This window comes from Phascolarctos cinereus, unplaced genomic scaffold (genome assembly GCF_003287225.1).
Source record: "Phascolarctos cinereus isolate Bilbo 61053 unplaced genomic scaffold, phaCin_HiC Scaffold_726;HRSCAF=1367, whole genome shotgun sequence".
Lineage (NCBI taxonomy): Eukaryota > Metazoa > Chordata > Mammalia > Diprotodontia > Phascolarctidae > Phascolarctos > Phascolarctos cinereus.
Genome location: NW_027556098.1, coordinates 88130060 through 88149403, shown reverse-complemented (window position 1 = coordinate 88149403; position 19344 = coordinate 88130060). Strand labels below are relative to the sequence as shown.

Sequence of the window (19344 nt, the reverse complement as noted above, 5' to 3'; positions counted from 1 at the left end):
ACATCTGTGCAGATGTCTTCCAAATCCATATGTAGTCCCAATCTCTTTTTAGAGATCTAGTCTGACATTTCTAGTTGCCATCTTTACTAGTGTGTTCCCCAACACCTCAGATTTAGTATGTTCAAAACTGAACTTTCCTTTGCCCCTAAACCTCTTCCTCCAATTCTACCTCATGCCTGGAATATTCAGTGGTCAGCTCTTCTTGTTATCATTCAGTCATTTTCAGTTGTGTCTGACTGTTCCTGACCCCATTTGGGATTTTCTTGGTAAACACACTGGAGTGGTTTGCCATTTCCTCCTCTGGCTCATTTTACAGATGAGGAACTGAGGCAAATAGGGTTAAGTGACTTGCCCAGGGCCACACAGCTAGTAAGTGTCTGAGGCCAGATTTGAACTCAAGATGAGTCTTCCTGACTCCAGGCCTGGCACTCTATCCACTGCACTGCACTACCTAGCTGCCCACTTTCAGCTCTGCTACCATGCATTTAGGCAGACAACATTCAGTTCTAGGAGAACCTGATAGTCTAAAACAAGGATCAGGCTTTTCTTTTCTTTTTTTTCCACACTCTAGCTCTTTATCTTTTGTACATGTATTACCTCACTGCCTCTGCAACCCCCACTAGGCTATAAGCTCCCTGAGGATAAAGACTGGGTCTTTTTTTCATCTTTATATCCCCAGTATCTAACATAGCACCTTGTACATATTTGGTGATTTTATTGAATGAGGTACAATGCTTTAAAATGGGAGTCTAGATACCTGGGTTAGATGAACTTGGGCAAATCACTTAACATCTCTCAGCCTTAGTTTCTTCATCCGCAAAAAATGAAAGCTTTGGACTAAATAGATGATGGAAAAGATCCCTTTCAGCTCTGACATTCTGTAAGTCTAAGAGAACAGTTAGAGTTGTGAAACTTGACTAATAGGAAAAAAAGGAAAGGACTAGACCCAGGGCAAAACCCAGGTCTTCTGAATCATCCTGCAGTCTTGCTTCCCCATTGTAGTGCCATTTCTGTGATTTTCCAGTGTGCCTGAGTCATACCAATTCATACCAAATAAATCTTGTCCAAAGCACAAAGGTGCCAATAAGCACAAATTTTTAGCAACAGCATTTGATTAAGCCAAATTTCCTTGATGGACTGGCTTGCCAGGATGTCTGGACACACAAAATCTTTGTGTACTGGAAAGCCATTTAAGTCCACCATTCTTTCTTTGTGATCCCATATTACTTGCATGACTGGAAAAATGAGGAATTCATCGTATGTGCCAGAATTCCATGTGGTATAGCAATTTCCTTCGAAAAAAGTACCCAGTACAGTAATTAAGATAAATCAAGTTCTCTTAATCTGCACAAGTACTTTTATTGTCCTCTGTGGGTTTGGTGGATTTGGAAGGACAATTTTTTTCTAAAACATATAGCGTCTCCTTCAGAGGTCAAATATAAAGGTAGCTGAAAGCTGTTGTTTACACTGGTACATTAAATGTCTTTTGGCACCAAGTACAAGGTGAAAGAAAGACTTCTTGTGAATTGTGAATCTGGCTAAAAGATACAGGCATGTGGAATAACCATTAAGGGTTTTTCATCATTTCTTTGTGAAGTTCTGGCCTAAGAAGATTCTTCATTAGCTTTTTCAATATTCCCTTTATTGTGCTTCACAGAGAACTGGAGCGGGGATAAAGATGCCAAAGGATCTTTGGTTTGCCTTTATTGTAGGTATTAACAGTCAAAGGCTAATTCTTGCCTGATTTTTAAAAAAAGTCAGGAGTGGGGGGAGAAGTTAAGTTCATCATTCACTATTAGCAACATATCATCAGTATGAAATTTCATCAGACCATAAAGAGAATTTCTTCCACATCGTTGTATATTTAAAATTCATGAGTACTTAAGGGAAAGAGGAAGGTGTGCAGCCCTCCAATTCAACTGTGCTACAGAACAGTATTCTGTTCCCATGTTGCTCTACCAAGGACCTAACTGGGAAACGATTACAGTTTATGGGTTTTCATGTTTGTTTCCCTTCTCTTCCCTTCTTATCCCTCTTTTAGTAGTTCCTTTCCTGCTCTGGAACAATGATCCAGGGATTGAATACTCAGCAGAGCCATAGCTAGGGATCCAAAAACATTTGTGAAAGGGAGAACGGGGGGGGCCTAAGGAAAAGACAGTGGTGGAGGTAGGGAATGAGGTGGTAGCAAAGATCAGTCTGATCTTGGGTGCACTGTGCGTCTTTCAGTCTCTAACACTAAGTATGTGTTATTATAACAGAAGAGAAATTAAAGGCATTCCTGCTTTCCCGTACTGGGTGCTCAAGAAATGCTTATTGGAACCATAGAGGTAAAAGAAAGAAAAAAGAAAAGAGAGCCAGCATCAAAGCCAGGAAGACCTAGATCAAGTTGCTGTGTTGACCCTAAGCAAGCCACTTGGTCTCTGAGTCTTTAAAACTATACAATTCTTTAGAAGTTGCACAGAAAGTGCCACCTACATTTACAAGAAGGAGTTTACTCATTGAAGAGCACCCTATGTCAGTGAAATCAAAGGCCCAGTCCCTTTCCCTGTAATTGAAAGCATATGTAGATCTCTTAGTCCACATTAACTGGCTGGTTTTCTGTCAATATCTTGGAATGACTCTTACCATTCCAAGCTATTATTAAGGCAACTGGTAGCACAGTAGGTTAGAGTTTTGGATCTAGAATCAGCAAGTCCTAGACTCATACATTTACTGGCAGTATGATCCTGGACAAGTCACTTAATCATTCTTTGCCTCAGTTTCCACAACTGTAAAATGGGGATAATAATAGCACCTACCTCACAGGGTTGTCATGAGGATCAAATGAGATAGCATTTGTAAAAAGCGCTTAGCATAGCGCCTGGCACATAGTAGACACTATACATAAATGCCTTATTCTATCTCTCTTTCAATCCTACCATTATCTCTCTCAATCTTGTTGAATTTCTCTCATGTATTCAGAAAGCCCTGCATGAAAGATTGGAAAATCATTTTTTCTTTTAAGGGTAATTGGGAATAGGGTAGGGGAGAGGGAAGTGATACATTCTTCATAGGTCCCACACAAATAAAAAGTATATTTATTTAAGTTTAAGGGGATTGAATACATGAGAGAGAGAGAGAGAGAGAGAGAGAGAGAGAGAGAGAGAGAGAGAGAGAGAAACAGACAGACATTCTATCCACTCATTTCAAAACTTAAAAACAGGAAACAAAGAATTCTATTCAAGAAGTGGAACAGAATACCAAAAAAAAATTTCAATTCCATATTATAACCAGTTAACATATAGGAAGACAGCAAGAGAGTTATTGAAAGAGAAGAAAAAAGAAAGGCAGTCAACTTCACCTTCACTCCTTCCTCATAGTCTGTCTCCTCTATAGTGAATCCAGGTAGACCCAGAGCGTCCTTCCTTTCCCTCCTGACTCCTAACCCTGGTACCCTGACTGGAACAAAATCCGCCACTCCAGCCGCACTGTTCAAAACACAGAACCTTGTATGTAAAATCAGCTGGGTAGGCAAAATGCTTATCACTAATGTAAATACTTCATAAAACACACAGAAAATAAACATAGTTTGGAAGGTGACACTGAGATGGGGGCACCTGAGTTCACATCCTGCCTCAAACGTGAGTAGTGTGACCCTAGGAAGGAAGGAAACGAATAAGCATTTATATAGAGCCCACTGTGGGCTAGGCATTGTGCTAAATGCTTTATAAATATTAACTCATTTGACCCTCACAACAACTCTGGAAAGTAGATACTGTTATTTCCTCCATTTTACAGCTGAGGAAGCTGAGGCAGATAGAGGCTAAGTAACTTATCCAGGGTCACTTGGCTAGTAAGTACCTGAGTTCAGATTTGAACTTGTCTTCCAGACTCTAATGGGCAAAATCACTTAGCCTCCTTCTGCTTCAGTTTCCTCATCTCTAAAATGGGGTAAATAATAGCACCTACCTCACTCAATTGTAATGAGGATCAAATACGATAACATTTGTAAAGTACTTTGGTAAACTTTTAGGTGCTCCATAAATGCTAGCTATTGTTAATATTTATTAATATTAATATTGACTGAATATTAATATTCAGTCTATCAGTAAATCAGTAGGAGAGGGGAATACAAAGAGAGAAATTAAACATTCTCTGCCCTTTACATTCTATCAGGAGACAAGGACATATACACATATAAGTCAAAACATTTACAAAGTACAAAGAGGTGGGAAGGCACAAGAGGCTGGGGAAATAAGAAAAGGACTCCTATAGGAGGAAGGGGTGGAATTGAGTTTTTAAGGAAACTAGAGATTCTAAGAGTCAAAGGGGAGGAGGGAATGTATTCCAAGCATGGAGGCAGGTGGTAGAGAGATCTCCCTTAGAGGGGAGATCATGGTGTCATAGATTCAGAGCTATAAGGGTCCTTGGAGGTCAATGAGTTTGGCTCTTTCATTCACTTTACAAATGAAGAAACTGAGGCTCAGAGATGTTGTGATTTTCCCAGGGTCACACAGCTAGCAAGTATCAAAGGGAAGATTCAAACCCAACAGAGGTCTTTATTGTGTGGAGATTTTATACACACACACACACACACACACACACACACACACACACACACACACACATAGAATATTTTTATATTTCTGCGCCTGAGACGTGTTTCATTAATAGAAATGTTATTAAAGGAGAGGCATTGCCATCTGGTTTGCTGTGGCACTCTTAGGACTATGAGCCTCTTCCATCTAACTTACAGCTAAAATCTTCCATATTTGTTGTTTATCCAATTAGAATGGGAGTTCCTTGAGAGCAGGGATTGGCTTACTTTCCTATTTTTATCCCATGATGCTTTGCACATGAGAGCAGCTAGGCAGGAAAGTGGATAGAGTGGTCTGTGTGAAGTCAGAAAGACTCATCTTCCTGAGTTCAAATTTGGTCTCAGACACTTACTAGTTATGTGATTTAACCCTGTTTGCCTCAGTTTCCTCATCTGTAAAATGAGCTGATGATGGAAATGGCAAACCGCTCCAGTATGTTTGCCAAGAAATGGGGTCATGAAAAGTTACACGACTGAACATAGCTTTGCACATAATAAGCGCTTACTAAATGTTTTATTCATTCATTCATATATATACATACATACATATGTATACACAAACTACTCCATGCACTGTACCATCTAGTAGCATCATGGCACAAGGTATTTGTGATCTAATTGAATTTGGAACTACTTAAAATCAGCTGGGAAGAAGGCTCTCTTCCTCCTCTGGCTGCCTGACTGCTGGCCATTGTTTGAGAGAATGAGGCCCTTCAGTGTAAATCATGCAATGAATGCGGAAAGAAGAAAGTACAGCTGTAAATTAGATAGCATGGAAAGGTCAGAATAGTGAAATGCTACTTACTAGCTATAGGATCTTAATCAAATCTCAATCTCTCTGAGCCCAGTGTTTTAATATGTACAATGATGGGGTTCGGGTTTGATCTCTAAGATCCTCTAAATCTACGATCCTGTGATTTGCTGCCACAAGCGCTTTCTGCCTGTCTAGTTTTGTAATCTAATCAGGAAGAAATACATGGCCTCCCTTTAACCCCCTACAGTTGCCTGGGCACTTCTGGGTGCACTGCCAAATAAACATAGAGTTCAAGCCAATTTTTTTAGTCTACTTGCCAAGCATTCTGCAGAAGTTAATGAAAGACATCTAATCAGTTCATGAACGTTTAAAAATGCATCAACAAAATTACAAACAGGCCGAGAATAATAGTGAAATGGAGGGAACATGGAGATGATTCCAGCAGTCAGACCTGGCTGATTTACAGGGTCCAAGCTCTCAGCCACAGCCCAGAACGTACCAACTGAAACTGTGCTTGTTGCCGCTTGAATGAAAGCCCATATGCCTTTGATTATTATTTTTTCCATGTTCAGTTCACTGTAGCAATAATGGATCAGAGGCTGTGTTTGGGGCTGTCAGCTCTGCTCAGCAAATCTTTAATCCTTAGAAAATTCCTTGCGCCCATGCCAATTATTGCTTAAATGGGCTCAGAAAGGAGTATTATGTTTCTCTGTGATTTTAATTCAATGGGGGGGGGAATGAATATTTTTATGTACAAATAATTTATGGAGATAGGTGGTATATAACGAAAGTTGTTTCATATACAATCCATTTTTGTTCTTCCTCATATACCGAAATGTTAGTGTTGTTGATTGTTACATTTACAATTAAAAAAATTTTTTTTTAAAGTCAAGCAATGGAAAGGAGATCTCAGCAGTGGAACATTGGGGCAGAGCTATAATTAACATTTTTGGTGCTTAGGACAAGTAGCATATGAAGTACCATCAAATCAACTTGAAAAACAATTCAGTTGAAGGGGTAATTCAGAGAAATCAAGGAAAGACCATGTACCTTTGGTAGACAGAGCCTGAGCGCTGATGCTGGAGGCAGGATTGGGAGAAGAAAAGCAGGAGAGGAATGGACTAGGGGTTCAGCGCAGGTAAAGGTGGGAAGGAACTCTGCCATTTGATACCTTGCAATTTAATTATTCTTCTTAACTCTTTGCTAAACTTAGTTGTCTCTACTTGCCAAAGAACTGTAAAAGTGCTCTCAGGGCTCACGACGTTTTGGTACCCTGGAACAAAGTTCCTGTCACCATGGTAATTAGGCTTCCATATGCAGTTGGATTTCATATACTAATCAAAAACTCATGCCCTTTCCCCCAAAATGGGCAAAAATTCTCTTTGACTATTCTTTGTTCAGCTCCCTCTGTGGATCGTAATGATAATTTTTTACTTCTAACACTATAAAGGGGCATCTGGGTGGTGCAGTGGATAGAGTGTCAGCCCTGGAGTCCAGAAGACTCATCTTCATGAGTTCAAATCTGGCCTCAGATACTTGCTAGCTGTGTGACCTTGGGCAAGTCACTTAACTTTGTTTTACTCATTTTTTCACCTGTAAAATGAGCTAGAGAAGGAAAGGGTAGTATCTCTGCTAAGAAAACCCCAAATGGGGTCACAAAGAGTGGACATGACTGAAAAAATGACTGAACAACAGCATTGTAAAGATGTTAACAGACAATGGACAATGTTCTCTGATCTTCACCCTTGGTCCTTTTTCTGAGTTCACACGTTTATTTCTATGCTCAGCCTTACCCAGAGGCCTATTTGTCAGGGATATAATTCTGAGAGATGATGGACTAGGTGACTTCTAAAGTCCCTTCCAACTTTATTGGTCTATGATCCCACAATTCCCTTCTCTCCCATCTCCTATCCACAGCCCTATTGAATATGCCTTATATACTGCCACTACATGATAGGTGGTTGTTGAAGTAATGAATGGAATTATATTAGTAATGCCTTAATATGTGTGTGGTGTTTGAAAACTTTCGAATGTGCTATGTTTATTGTTTCATTTGTTATTTGCCCAAGTTTCCAGTGATTCCCTCTTTATTGCCGCTACGTTAAAATGCAAACTCCTCAGCTGGTATTTAAAGCCCTCCACAATCAGCATACTTTATCTCATATCAGTTCCCTTCATGTACTCTGCATTCTAACTAAACTGGACTATAAGCTATTCACCAAATTTGACATTCCATCACCTGCATTTATACAAGCCACTGTACCCAAACTACCAAGAGATAGCAATATATAAATGTGCACAGAAGTGCTGATCTCCATTGGTGAAGGGAGTTTCTGTACTGAGGTCCCTTCACAGATGAAATCATACAGTTCTAGATTAAAATGAAAAACATGAACAAAACCCACAGACCACACCTATGATTGTTTTTTGGTGCAGAGGTGGTCAATCAATTCCATTTACTACATACTATGTGCAAAGCAAAGAACTGTTTAGCATGATAAAATGAAATAACAGATCATAGCATTGTGTAGAATATATAACATGCTTCTTATTTTCAAAGAACTTCTAGAAAATCAGCATTGTAATGAAAAGAGTACTGGACTTTGGTTTCAGGTCCTGATTCTGGTAATTACTTGTAGTATGACTTTGGGCAAGTCACTTCATTTTTCTGAGTCTCAGTTTCCTCATCAGTAAAATGAGTGTGCCAGACTAGATGATTTCTAAGATTCCTTCTTGCACTAAGATTCGGTGGTTCTGGTTTCAATAGTGTTTAGCAAGTTAGTGATTTTAAAATGAGGACAGGGTAATTAGTGAATATTACCTCTTAGGAAAGAACATAAGCTTTTTTTTCTTTTCTCTTCACCTAGTTATGAATTCCAGGTGACACCCAGAAACCCTCTTGGCGAAGGCCCACCTAGCAAAACTGTGGCATTCAGTACTGAATCAGGTAACCACATCAATGACACATAGTGATTTAGTCCAGAGAAGTACTCAGTGTTTTGTCTAATGCAAAGACCATCAGAGGAAATCCAGGGTAAGCTCCCAATGCTCAGGAATTAGGTTTTTTGGCCAAAGTTCTGAAACTATCAACGGGGAAAAGCAAATGCATAAAGATGAACTCAGGTAAGCTTTTGTACATTTATGTCTCTTCTACTCAAGAAAATTCTTTTTTGTCAGACTAGGTGACATTAAGGAAGAGTCTATGCTCAAATAGGCTGGCCAATCCTGTGTACCCGCCAAACCCAGAATAAAATATTCAAGCGTTATGAAAAAGACTACTTGCATCTGGCCAATATTGACACCCAGAAGATTTTATTAGTTGGTCAGTTTACTGTCAAGTGATCATGTTGTCATGATGGTATAGATCTTGGTACTATAGCTTGATGATACAGAATTGCGAACAGAAGACATTCAACTAATATTTATAATAACTCAACTAATATTTATTGGTAACCAATATTCCTTGAACAATAATTGTCCCACTAGCTGCATCTTGTTAACATCCTGGTGACTTCGGCTGAGCTAGAAACTGGATCTGGGGTTCAATCTTAGAGATTTGGTAGATGTTGTAGAGGCCATGACAGCTGGTACTGAATGTCTGTGAGCCACATGCCATACAGAAATAGCTATGAGATGGAAGAAATGAATTTCCACACTTAAGAAAACTTTCCAAAAGGAAATTTAATTCAGTGTTTAGTTGGAGCATGACATTTCATAAACAATACTCTGTAGCAACTGTGGAATCCATCTTCTTTACTGTGATGTTAGATTATAATGTTGGGCACTGTTTATCTTACATTGACTGACTCATGGTTTGCAATTTTTCCCCAGCGGATCCAAGAGTGAGTGAACCAATTTTAGGTAAGGATATTGCACTGAGTAAGCATAAATTGGAACTTTTATTTAAACTACCTTAACGAAACAAGGCCATGAAGCATTAGTCGCATGTCTTAACATCTCCCACTTAAGAGTTCTTGAGAGTTCCTGCCAGTCTAAATGTTCACCTAAAACAAATAACAAATTTCAAATCTGTGATGCTCTAGGAGCAACCAGGATATTTTGAAATAAGTCTGCTTCAATATGCCTGACCAGCTCAGGTTTTCTCATCCAAATCACTAAATCAACAAAGAATAAACAATTTCCCACTTAAGGCTTAGTTAGCTGAAAGCCACATTGAATCTACTGAAATGTTATTATGTGCTCTACAAGGCAAGAAAATCCAGATTAGCACCAGAATATTACCCTCAGTATCTAGCATTGCAGAAAACTTTGAATATTGACCATTATAACATTATATAATATTGAACATTTATTTTAATACTGAACATTCTTTCCAAGAATTCAGGCTTTTTTTTTTAATCTTTTCAACACTTTTGGTTTGCTGGAAAAAGCCAAGTAGATGCCAGCAAGCTGATACTAAAATTTGAAAATGTGGCTGCTTTGTAGGTTTTTAGACAACTCTTACAAATAGGACAGTCTACCCTTGATCTTGCATCCCATTCCCAGGATACAAAAGAGTGAATGAGAAAATAAACTTGGCCTCCGTATTTCTCTTATGCAGCAGGAAGAGATGCCATCTGGACCGAAATACCCTTTAAATCAGACTCTTATTCAGAATGCAAAGGCAAACAGTATGTCAAGAGAACTTGGTATAAGAAGTTTGTAGGTGTGCAGCTATGCAATTCTTTGCGATACAAGATTTACTTGAGTGATTCACTCACAGGTAAGGTTGACAAGGCACACTTCTCTGAGCTTTGTTCTATAGTTTTCAGACATTTTCCTTTTAATACACTGCTTGGCTATTAATGACTTACTTCACGCTTTTCTGCTGTAGAGTACAAGTAACTATGGGATTATTCAAATAAAAATATAGTACCTTTAATTAAACTGTCACTGAAGTATTTTTTGATACAGATCAAGGTCTTGATTCTACCTTTCAGAACTACACACAAAAGAACTATTTGAAAGGCACAAACCCATGCCTAATAAATAGCAGTGTTCATATTATAATTTTTGCCATAGCCATCTGAAAGAAAAATGTTCAGTAAAAAGAAAATTAAACACTAAAACAACTGTAAAAAATTGACATTCAGGTTGACCATTAACATGGAGGAATGTCCTTGTCCATTATAATTTTAGCTTGAAAAATATATAAGTATTTGTGAAATATAATACTATTGCCATTTACTCAGCTGGAAAGGGCTAATATCCTCTAATACAAATCTTTAATTTAGAAAATGGAAACTACTGAAATGTAACTGCAAAGTTACCAAGCAGTCTTTGAAAGAGGCTATTTATGTTTAACATGACTGATAATATTAGAATCACAGTATTAATTGGCTTGAAAAAAAAATTTTTTGGAATAGCATCCCACCCATTAAGAGTAGAAACTGAAGTAGTTCAAAGGAAATAAATGAATTGAAAGTCCAATCTTGTAGCTAATTGCTTCTTACCCAGCTCATTCTTCCTATTAGCCCATTCTTGGCTACTTCACTTTTCTCTCCTCTACTAGTTAAGTGTTCCTAATTTTTGTTAGGATTGTTTAGTGATTTCTCTGCCTCTATAAATTTAATTATAAGAATTAAATGATTGCCCCTATAATAATCCACTACAAATTGGTTTCTAGTTAGCTAGACTTTCTAATTAAACAATACCCTCTATTCCCTCAACATGTCACATAACAAAACTTTCATTGTAGTTGGATCTAAATTTCCAAAACAATATCAACGGCACAAAAAAATAGCTCAACAACTCTGGGGAAAGATGAAGAAAAGGAACTGGGACAGGAAACAACACTGGTCAGAGCACTCGTTTTGGAGTCAGGACACCTGAGTTTGAATAATGGCCCTGGATATCATTTGCTCTATGATCTTGGACAAGTTGCTTAAACCCATAACTCAATTTCCAAACAGGTGTTTATAATACTCGCTCTATCTGTTGTGCAGAAAGTGTTGCAAAAGTACTATTTAAGTGTGAGTTATTTAAAGTCCTAATCATCAACCTTGGGTCATGGAAAACCTTCCCACCCATCCGTTTTTGGCTTTTTTCCGACTGCATGTGCGTGTGTGTGTGCGTTGTGTGTGTGTATGTATGTGAGACAGAGAGGTGGGGAATGAGTGAGGGAGGGAGAAAGGGAGGGAGAGACTTGGTTTTAATAGTTCAATAGACTCATACATTAGTGATATGTCCAATAAACCCTCACTGGCATATTTTTCAATGTCCTTTTAATTTCTGTATATTCAGGAAAATTTTACAACATAGGAGATCAGAGAGGACATGGAGAAGACCACTGCCAGTTTGTGGATTCCTTTTTAGATGGCCGTACTGGACAGCAACTCAGTTCTGATCAACTGCCCATCAAAGAAGGTATTTCATTGAATCTCACTTCTTCTAAAATGGTCTAGTGGCCCTCAAAAAGTTTTGTTGTACCAAATTTAAAAACTCAGAGAAATACACAGCACATGCATAGCTTTACATACACAAGGTATATCATCATAGTATGGAGATAAAACATGATAAGAAAAGCACTGAACTAGGAAAACAAGTTCTTGGTCTGGTTCTGTCACTAGCTTTCTCTTTAATCTTGGCCCAGTCACTTAAATCAACATGAACCAATCTGACACATTCCTTAACATCTGTAAAGTGAATAGACTATACTAACTACATGCCCTCCAATATCCTTTCCAGTTCAAATAGTCTATGAAATGGGATAAAGGTAGATAGAGCTAATGAAACTATTTCCTGCACTCATAGGGATAAATGAGGTTCGTTGGCAAAATTCAATTGAACAACATATTTAAGTACAGAACACTGTATAAGGAAAATTCTATCAACAAAAAATGGGTATTTCTATTTCCTTCCATATATTGACTCCTTCAGTTGTGTTCCCTCACCACCCTTCCATAACTTAGCAACCAAAATCTTGGCTCAACCAGAACCAAGTGAAATTACCCATAAAAGATAAAAGTTACCCCACTTTACGAAAATTCAAATCAGATACATTAAAGAGTGAGTATTCACATTATCAGATGATTCTCCACAGGGTTTCTTTAAATAGCAACTTCCCCTAATGTGCTTTTAAATTCTTAAAATATACATGATTTTTCAAAAACAAAATCTGTGTGTAAACTGGCATGCTTGCATGACCAACAACTTTTATTAGCACCTATATAGCACACTGTTAAAGCATCAATAGTAGACTGTGAATGTAAATGGGGTGAAGGGGGAGAAGGAAGGCAAGGGAAGGGAAGAAACAAAGGGGGAAGAGAGATTTAATAAAAAAAAAAAAGTATTTTTAATTCATTTTAAATGTCAAATGCTACATAAATAATTTTATCGGGCATGATTTTTTAGGAAAATTCCTTGCATAAAGCAAATTAATTTTTGTAGAACATTTAATACGAAGCTCCCTTGCAGTATTTACAACCGGAACATGTTAACAAAAATATGTTCAAATGTGTGAGTACAGTAACTTTCTTTATACAGGTCAATCAATCCTTCATACTACATGGCTAAATTTTAAAATACACCCTGAGGGCATCTGCAAGGGAAACAATGCCAACTAGATTAAGTGCCACATTTGAATCAGCACTATGAAATACTCCACTACAGAAAGAGGAAGAAAGTGTATAGTGAAACTAAACTGTGCTAAATTTATCTATTCGATTTATTAGGCTACTTTAGAGCAGTTCGCCAAGAACCAGTCCAATTTGGAGAAATAGGTGGTCATACACAAATCAACTATGTCCAGTGGTACGAATGTGGAACTACAATACCTGGAAAATGGTAGATGCTTGCAGCAGTGGTGAGAGACGCCTTCTGTTCCATCAAGGAAAAAGCATTGGAAATGTTATAGTATTTGTCCCACTTAAACCTTCTGTTTACTATGTATAGAAATTTTAAATGGAATTAACAGCAATATTAACTGGTTAGGCTGCTTACTATATTTATCAGGTTCTACAAAGTCATTTAAATAAAATAAGATATAGGCATTAACAGGAATTTGGGAAGCTGGCTCCCTGCTCATGGTATTTTAAGAGATACAGTTTGTATGTTATTTATCACAATGTTGTAATAAATGTTTTGAGGCACTTTTATGGTAAACTTAAAGTATAATATGCATTAATTTTAAATATTCACTTTTATTGCCTGTTTAGATAACTCTACAAACCTCTATTCTCCCTCCCTTTATAATTAACTTTAACTTATTGGATCAAACTCTTCTTCAATAGAGCTGAAAATACAATTTTACCAATAATTACATAGTCCTCAGAATAGAAACAGTTGAATAAGCTTTTCTGGAAGAGCTTTGACACACAATCGGATATTTAGTGGAGATATCTGTCAAGTCTTCAGTGGAATGTTAGGCAAGTTTCATTTCAGCAGTTCTGCATCACCTATGCTCAGTAGAATTCAGAGTCCTGTTTACTTAAGAGATTTATTCTCCACCCATCCGCCTATGCTGTAGTGTCTGGATGTATTTTTTTTTTCATCAAACTTAGGATTTCCACTGTCCCTTGAAATAAATGTGTGTCTTCATTTAATCTATTAACATGGTCATGTCCCTAGTCAAGTTGTAAGCACTGGTTCTGATGTTTGAGCACAAAAGAGTAGTAAATGAACAAGGTCTATAATAATGTACAGGATATTTGCTATATATATTTTGTATAAAAGACATCTATGAATGAATGCAAAGGAGGATATTTGTTGTAATTCTGTTTTAACTCAAACTGTAAAGAAAATCTGGTTAAATAAAGACCGTTCCTGGGGGAAGGGGGATAATTCACTGTGCTTAATGTCTTTTATACTGTTGCCTTTATTCCAAAAATGCCTCAATTTTCCCCCTCCAATGCTACGTACATTTTTTATTTTTCAAACATTAATGAACTCTGCAATAAAGAGATGTAGTTTTTTTAAGAAATGTGTTTCTTGTTTCTGAGATGTTCACATCATTGAATAATTTTTCCCTTATATATTCATGTCCCTTATACAACTGAAAGAGAATCCTTCATTAAAATTTAACATGGAACATGGAATTGCACACTTAAAACCCCATAGTATATTTTCATCATCACTTTTTTAAACTAACTAGTTTTATCCGAGGCTTTGTCTCTCTTTGAGGTCTATTTTAAATGAGTTTTTATGCACTTATTTTCCCTTGGCTCTGAATAATGAAATCCCTTCAATAGCTCAAGCAAAAATTCTCAACTTCTTTTTTTGTCGGTCATAGAACACTCTGGCATAGTTTTCTGATGAAACCTATGGATCCCTTTTTAGAATGTTTTTAAATGAATAAAATAAAACGCATAGAATTTACAAAGGAAGTATACTGATACACAGGTCTCAAGGTATTTAAAAAATAATTTACAGAGCCTCTGCTCTAGAGAAAATTTTATACCTTTTCAAGAGCTTTGAGACAAATTACATGCAAAAAGTACATAAAATAAAGTTAATGCTTTTGACTCTCCCTTTAAAAGTATTATCCCACTGTCTGGATTAAGAACAAGACAAGTAATGGATTCAATCATTTTATTAGCCATTCAATGTCAATGTTACCATTTTAACATAATACCTAGTTTTTATCTCAAAGGGATCTAATTTAGTACATCATGTTAATAGTAAAAACAAGCCAGAGAACATGGCTAAATCTCAACCAACCTAGCATTTTAATATCCTCTGGACAAGGCAAGCTAGAATTCAACCACTTTACACAGACTTAGGGTAGTGTTTCAAAATTAAAAAAAAAAACTAGGAAGCTGATACAATTTAAAGCAGGGGGAAATGAAGATTTGTTTTGGTCTTTTATTCCAGCAAATTATACTTTCAATTAACGGCAACAGTGATACCATAAAGAATGCTCTGCCTCTTTTTTTTTCTGAGTTTCTGAACTTTAATACAAATTAAAAGTAGTATTGAGTCTGTTGGGATGGAAGGTAGCTAACAGCTGCATTTACCTGTAACATAATCAATAAGCAGCTGAGTTTCCCTATCGATAACCAGGTCCAGGCTGGGTATAACCCTGAGTAAAGGGAGGACGGTTACGTGAATAAGGGTTAGGCCCACTTGGAGGAGGTGTCATAGTACTTCCAGGAGGTGGTGTATAGCCCGGTCTTGGTTGATAGGCACCTGGCTGACTTTGAGCCATTCCAGGTTGAGAGGCAGGGGTGTAACTGGCAGGCTGAGAAGCTTGAGTAGTGTAATTCTGTGCAGGGTAACTGCTCGCTTGGTACTGCTGAGGAGGCTGAGCAGGCAGCTGCTGAGGCTGTCCAGAAAAGCCAGGTGCTGGGGGCTGGGAGGCTGGTTGTTGAGCATATCCTTGGAACTGCTGAGGAGGTTGGGGTCCAGCCTGCTGACTGTAGCCTGGTGGGAAAGTAAAACAATAAGAGTGTATTTGTGTGTGTGCACTGATAAATCTTAACATAAGGGTTAAAAGGCCTTTTTAGTCCACAAATTAAACAAACTTAGACAAATAAATCACAGGCATTTGTAACAAAGCAAGCACAGTAGCAAATTACATCTTGCATTATTTCAAAAATCAAATAATTATCTAATGCTATGCAGCAAATGCACTTGCAGAAATAGAAAATTCATTTTAACTACAATTTTATTTTGTAAGCTGAAGCTACAGTGTTCCTTTCTTTAGTTCAATTATTATGGTATTTTAGAGGGAGATAATGGAAGGACATTAACTGAAATGTCATAATATAGTAAGCAGGGAGGCCTACATAAAAGCAATCTCATATAAAATCATATTTCCTAGTGGATCTTCTTAGATGTGGGCCTGCAGAACATTTGCAAAAAATAATGTATTGCAAAATTAAGAAAAGCATCACAATGCTATTGGATGCATTCTATGACAGCAACGAGGTATTGTTTATTCTTTCCTCTAAGTCATAAAAACTCACATTTTGCTTAATTCTTGCAAAATATTAGTGATTATTTTCATAATTCCTGAAATATAAGCCCCCTTTAGATTCAACATATTTTTACTCTTTTTTTAAAGTTTAAAATTATTTAGCATACGTGCACTTAAATATATAAAAATGCTACCCCACCCCCATCAACATATGTATTCATAATTCACTACAACTATGTTCCCAAAGGATGTGATTTGTTTTGTTTTTTAAAAGAAAAGTCTGCTTCAATTGAAAGCTTTTATCTCTACTATGAAACACACCTGCAGCTACTTGCAATGAAACCTCTCCATTGACTGGAATCCTGTCAGCATTAAACACCAGATACATAAGAAAATTATTAAAATATTCACAAGCCCTAAATATAAAATAAGGATCGAAGAATTCATTTGAGTATATTCTGAACTCACCTTGAACTTGGGTTCAAAATTTACTCATGAAAGAAACCTTTTGATAATAGTCCATGAAAAACCTGAAAATGGCCAAGGGTCAAGAGGACACACCCACTAATGTGTGTCAAAAATGGTCAAGTCAAAATGCATCAGTTTCATATTTCCACAATTTATGCTCTCCATGTTGGCTAAGAGTAATACCTTTTGATTTGTTAAATAACAGGAAACCAAACAAAATTGGGAACACAGAGATAGGGTTTCTTAAAAAAATAAAATAAAATTTTTAAGGACTAAAGGTCTCAGAACATCAGGACTCTGGGCCTCTGAGGGAGCTTTTCTACAGCAGGCATTTTTCCTTAGTATAAAATAAATTTAAATTTTCAAGTATTTTATCCAGGAAGGAAAGAAGATGTTTAGTGAGCCTCTAACTCAGGACTCCACAACATATGGCCCATGGACTGCCTGTGGCCCACCAAAGGATTTCAGGCAGACCACAAAAAATGTAGAGGATATAAAAGAAAGTAAAGCTGTTAACAAGTGCTTTATCCATGCCCCGCTTAACCTGCCTTCTACTAGTCACTATTGCGCCCGTCATGTAACTTGGTAGGTGTTTTGCCACTGTACTGCACGTTTGTCACATGACCCACAGCAACTAACCACCATCAATGTGTCTCTAGTCTAAGAGGACTGATCTCATGATAAATAAAAGTCTTAAGTAATAAGTGCAATTAATTGATATTAATTAAAATTTCCCCATTTTTATATGGTTTATTTGCAAAATAGTTTAATCATTAATTATACCTGTGGTTGGAAAATGAGCCACAAAGACCTATCTGCAGCCCAAAGAAGTTCAGCCTATTTTAATTTTGGCCCCTACCTACTACCAAGTTGTGCAGGTCTGCTCTAACTCAATACTAATCAATTTAAAAAAAAACAAAACCTTTTGACTTTATGGCTTTCTCCCAATTGTTACAGAAAACTAGTTTGACCTTTATAATCTACTTTTTTAAAATTCAGGGCTAGGCAAATAACATAAGATACTTAAGGGAAAAGATAGACAAAAATATGCACTCTAGATAAATAGGTTTTGAATAAAAAGAATGGAATAAATTGTATTTTCTGGTTCTTGATACTTTATTCAAAAATTTCAGATTTGAGATTTTTTTTAAAATGGGGTCTGGAGGCATCTATCATGACAATCTATCATTAAGCATTTGCCCGAGAGGCAAGAAAGCTCAAAAAAATTAATAAACGCTTGATTGACAATTCCATACTCAATTTCTGTAGAGACATAACATACTAGAGCCATGCACGAGTTATCTATAAAAGTTTTCTCCTTTTCAAAAGTTACTGGTGAAGCATATAGGAGATGGGACTTTTGCAGCTTCTTAGCAGTATAGTGTAGTAGAAAAAGCCCTTGCTTAGGAAAGTGCCAGACCTGGGCTATAGTCTCATCTCTGACTAGGCAACTGTGTAACCTTGGGTAAGTCACTAAATGCCACCAGAAACCAGCTGCCTCATCTGCAAAAATGAGCGTTCAAATAGATGATCTTATAGTTTCTTCTACCTCTAATATTACATGAATTATTTAATTAAAATGTGCATTATTTTGAAAGAATAAAATTCTTAGAAGGGATGGGGAACCTGCAGCCTTGAGGCGACATGTGGTCCTCTAGGACCTCAAGCGTGGCCCTTTGACTGAATCCAAACTTCACAGAACAAATCCACTTAATAAAAGGATTTATTCTATAAAATTTGGACTCAGTCAAAAGGCTGCACCCAAGGACTGAGAAGGTCTCAAGTTCCCCACCCTGGTAGCTTTTTAAAAAATTATAACACAAGATTAAAGTTTTTTAATTTATTCTGTGCCCACAAAGAAAGGAATGGCAGCTACACATTTAAAATTGCGCTACAACCAGTATTACTATAATGAAAATCTCTGTACAACCAAAAAAGTTAAACTCCAGTTGATGGAACATTTCATCAAATGTTGGAGACTACCAATTTTCAGAACAAAAACTGAACAGTATCCTTCTTCCTAACAGGATTTAACATGTATTTGGCAAATTATTTTGTATTCAACAGTTTCATTATTTGTGACATAGCCCTATAGTGAAAAACACTAAATCCATAGTCACTATAGATTTAAAGCTGAAAGGAAAACTTGAGGTCATTTAGTTCCAAACTCTCATTTTATAGATGTGAAAACTGAGGCCTAGAAATGTTAAGTCACAGAGCCAGTAAGCGACAGAATCTGGACCTGAGCGGAGCTCAAAATTTTTCATCTCAAGCCCAATGCCCTTTCCACTAACCCATGTTCCAAACCCAATCAGACATAAAGCTATCATCTGAATTGTAAAACTTAATTGCAGCTTCCCCATTAGTCATTTATTAAATATAAATAATTTCCATGCCTAGGCTCCCTAAGGTATTAAAAAAAACTATAATCTATATAATTCCTGTTGACTAAAAATACTTATTAAAGAGCCCATTTCAGTCCACCTTGAATGTATAACTTCTGTTCAAATTTCCATTGTATTAGAAAATTTGTTAAAAATCTAACAATTTATGGACTCTGACCCTTAAATCATTTAGTGAGATCAATCTTTCAAATACTGGATTATCAGGAAAATCAAGCACATTGCTTTCATTATAACAAACCAAGAGGATTCAAATTAGATAAACATATGGAAATATTTCAAGGTGACA

The 19344-nt window shown here is 36.9% G+C and overlaps 2 protein-coding genes across 25 annotated transcripts in view; one reads left to right on the top strand and one right to left on the bottom strand.

Annotated features, from left to right (window-relative positions):
• ABI3BP (ABI family member 3 binding protein) overlaps positions 1-14250 on the top strand; it is a 301592-nt gene extending 287342 nt beyond the window's left edge. For 21 of the 22 annotated variants that reach the window (XM_078146663.1, XM_020999893.2, XM_020999891.2 and 18 more), the window contains 5 exons: positions 8198-8277; positions 9162-9191; positions 9892-10053; positions 11574-11696; positions 13004-14250. In XM_078146663.1, coding sequence (XP_078002789.1) covers positions 8198-8277; positions 9162-9191; positions 9892-10053; positions 11574-11696; positions 13004-13119 — 511 coding nt within the window. In that variant the 3' untranslated portion in view covers positions 13120-14250. Of the gene's footprint in view, positions 1-8197; positions 8278-9161; positions 9192-9891; positions 10054-11028; positions 11431-11573; positions 11697-13003 lie in introns of those variants that run through there. The other variant, XM_078146659.1, reaches the window with a different exon arrangement.
• Positions 14251-14844: 594 nt separating this feature from the next.
• TFG (trafficking from ER to golgi regulator) overlaps positions 14845-19344 on the bottom strand; it is a 37875-nt gene continuing 33375 nt past the window's right edge. For all 3 annotated transcript variants that reach the window (XM_020999897.2, XM_020999898.2, XM_020999896.2), the window contains one exon: positions 14845-15689. In XM_020999897.2, the coding sequence (XP_020855556.1) occupies positions 15316-15689 (374 nt within the window). In that variant the 3' untranslated portion in view covers positions 14845-15315. The remainder of the gene's footprint in view (positions 15690-19344) is intronic.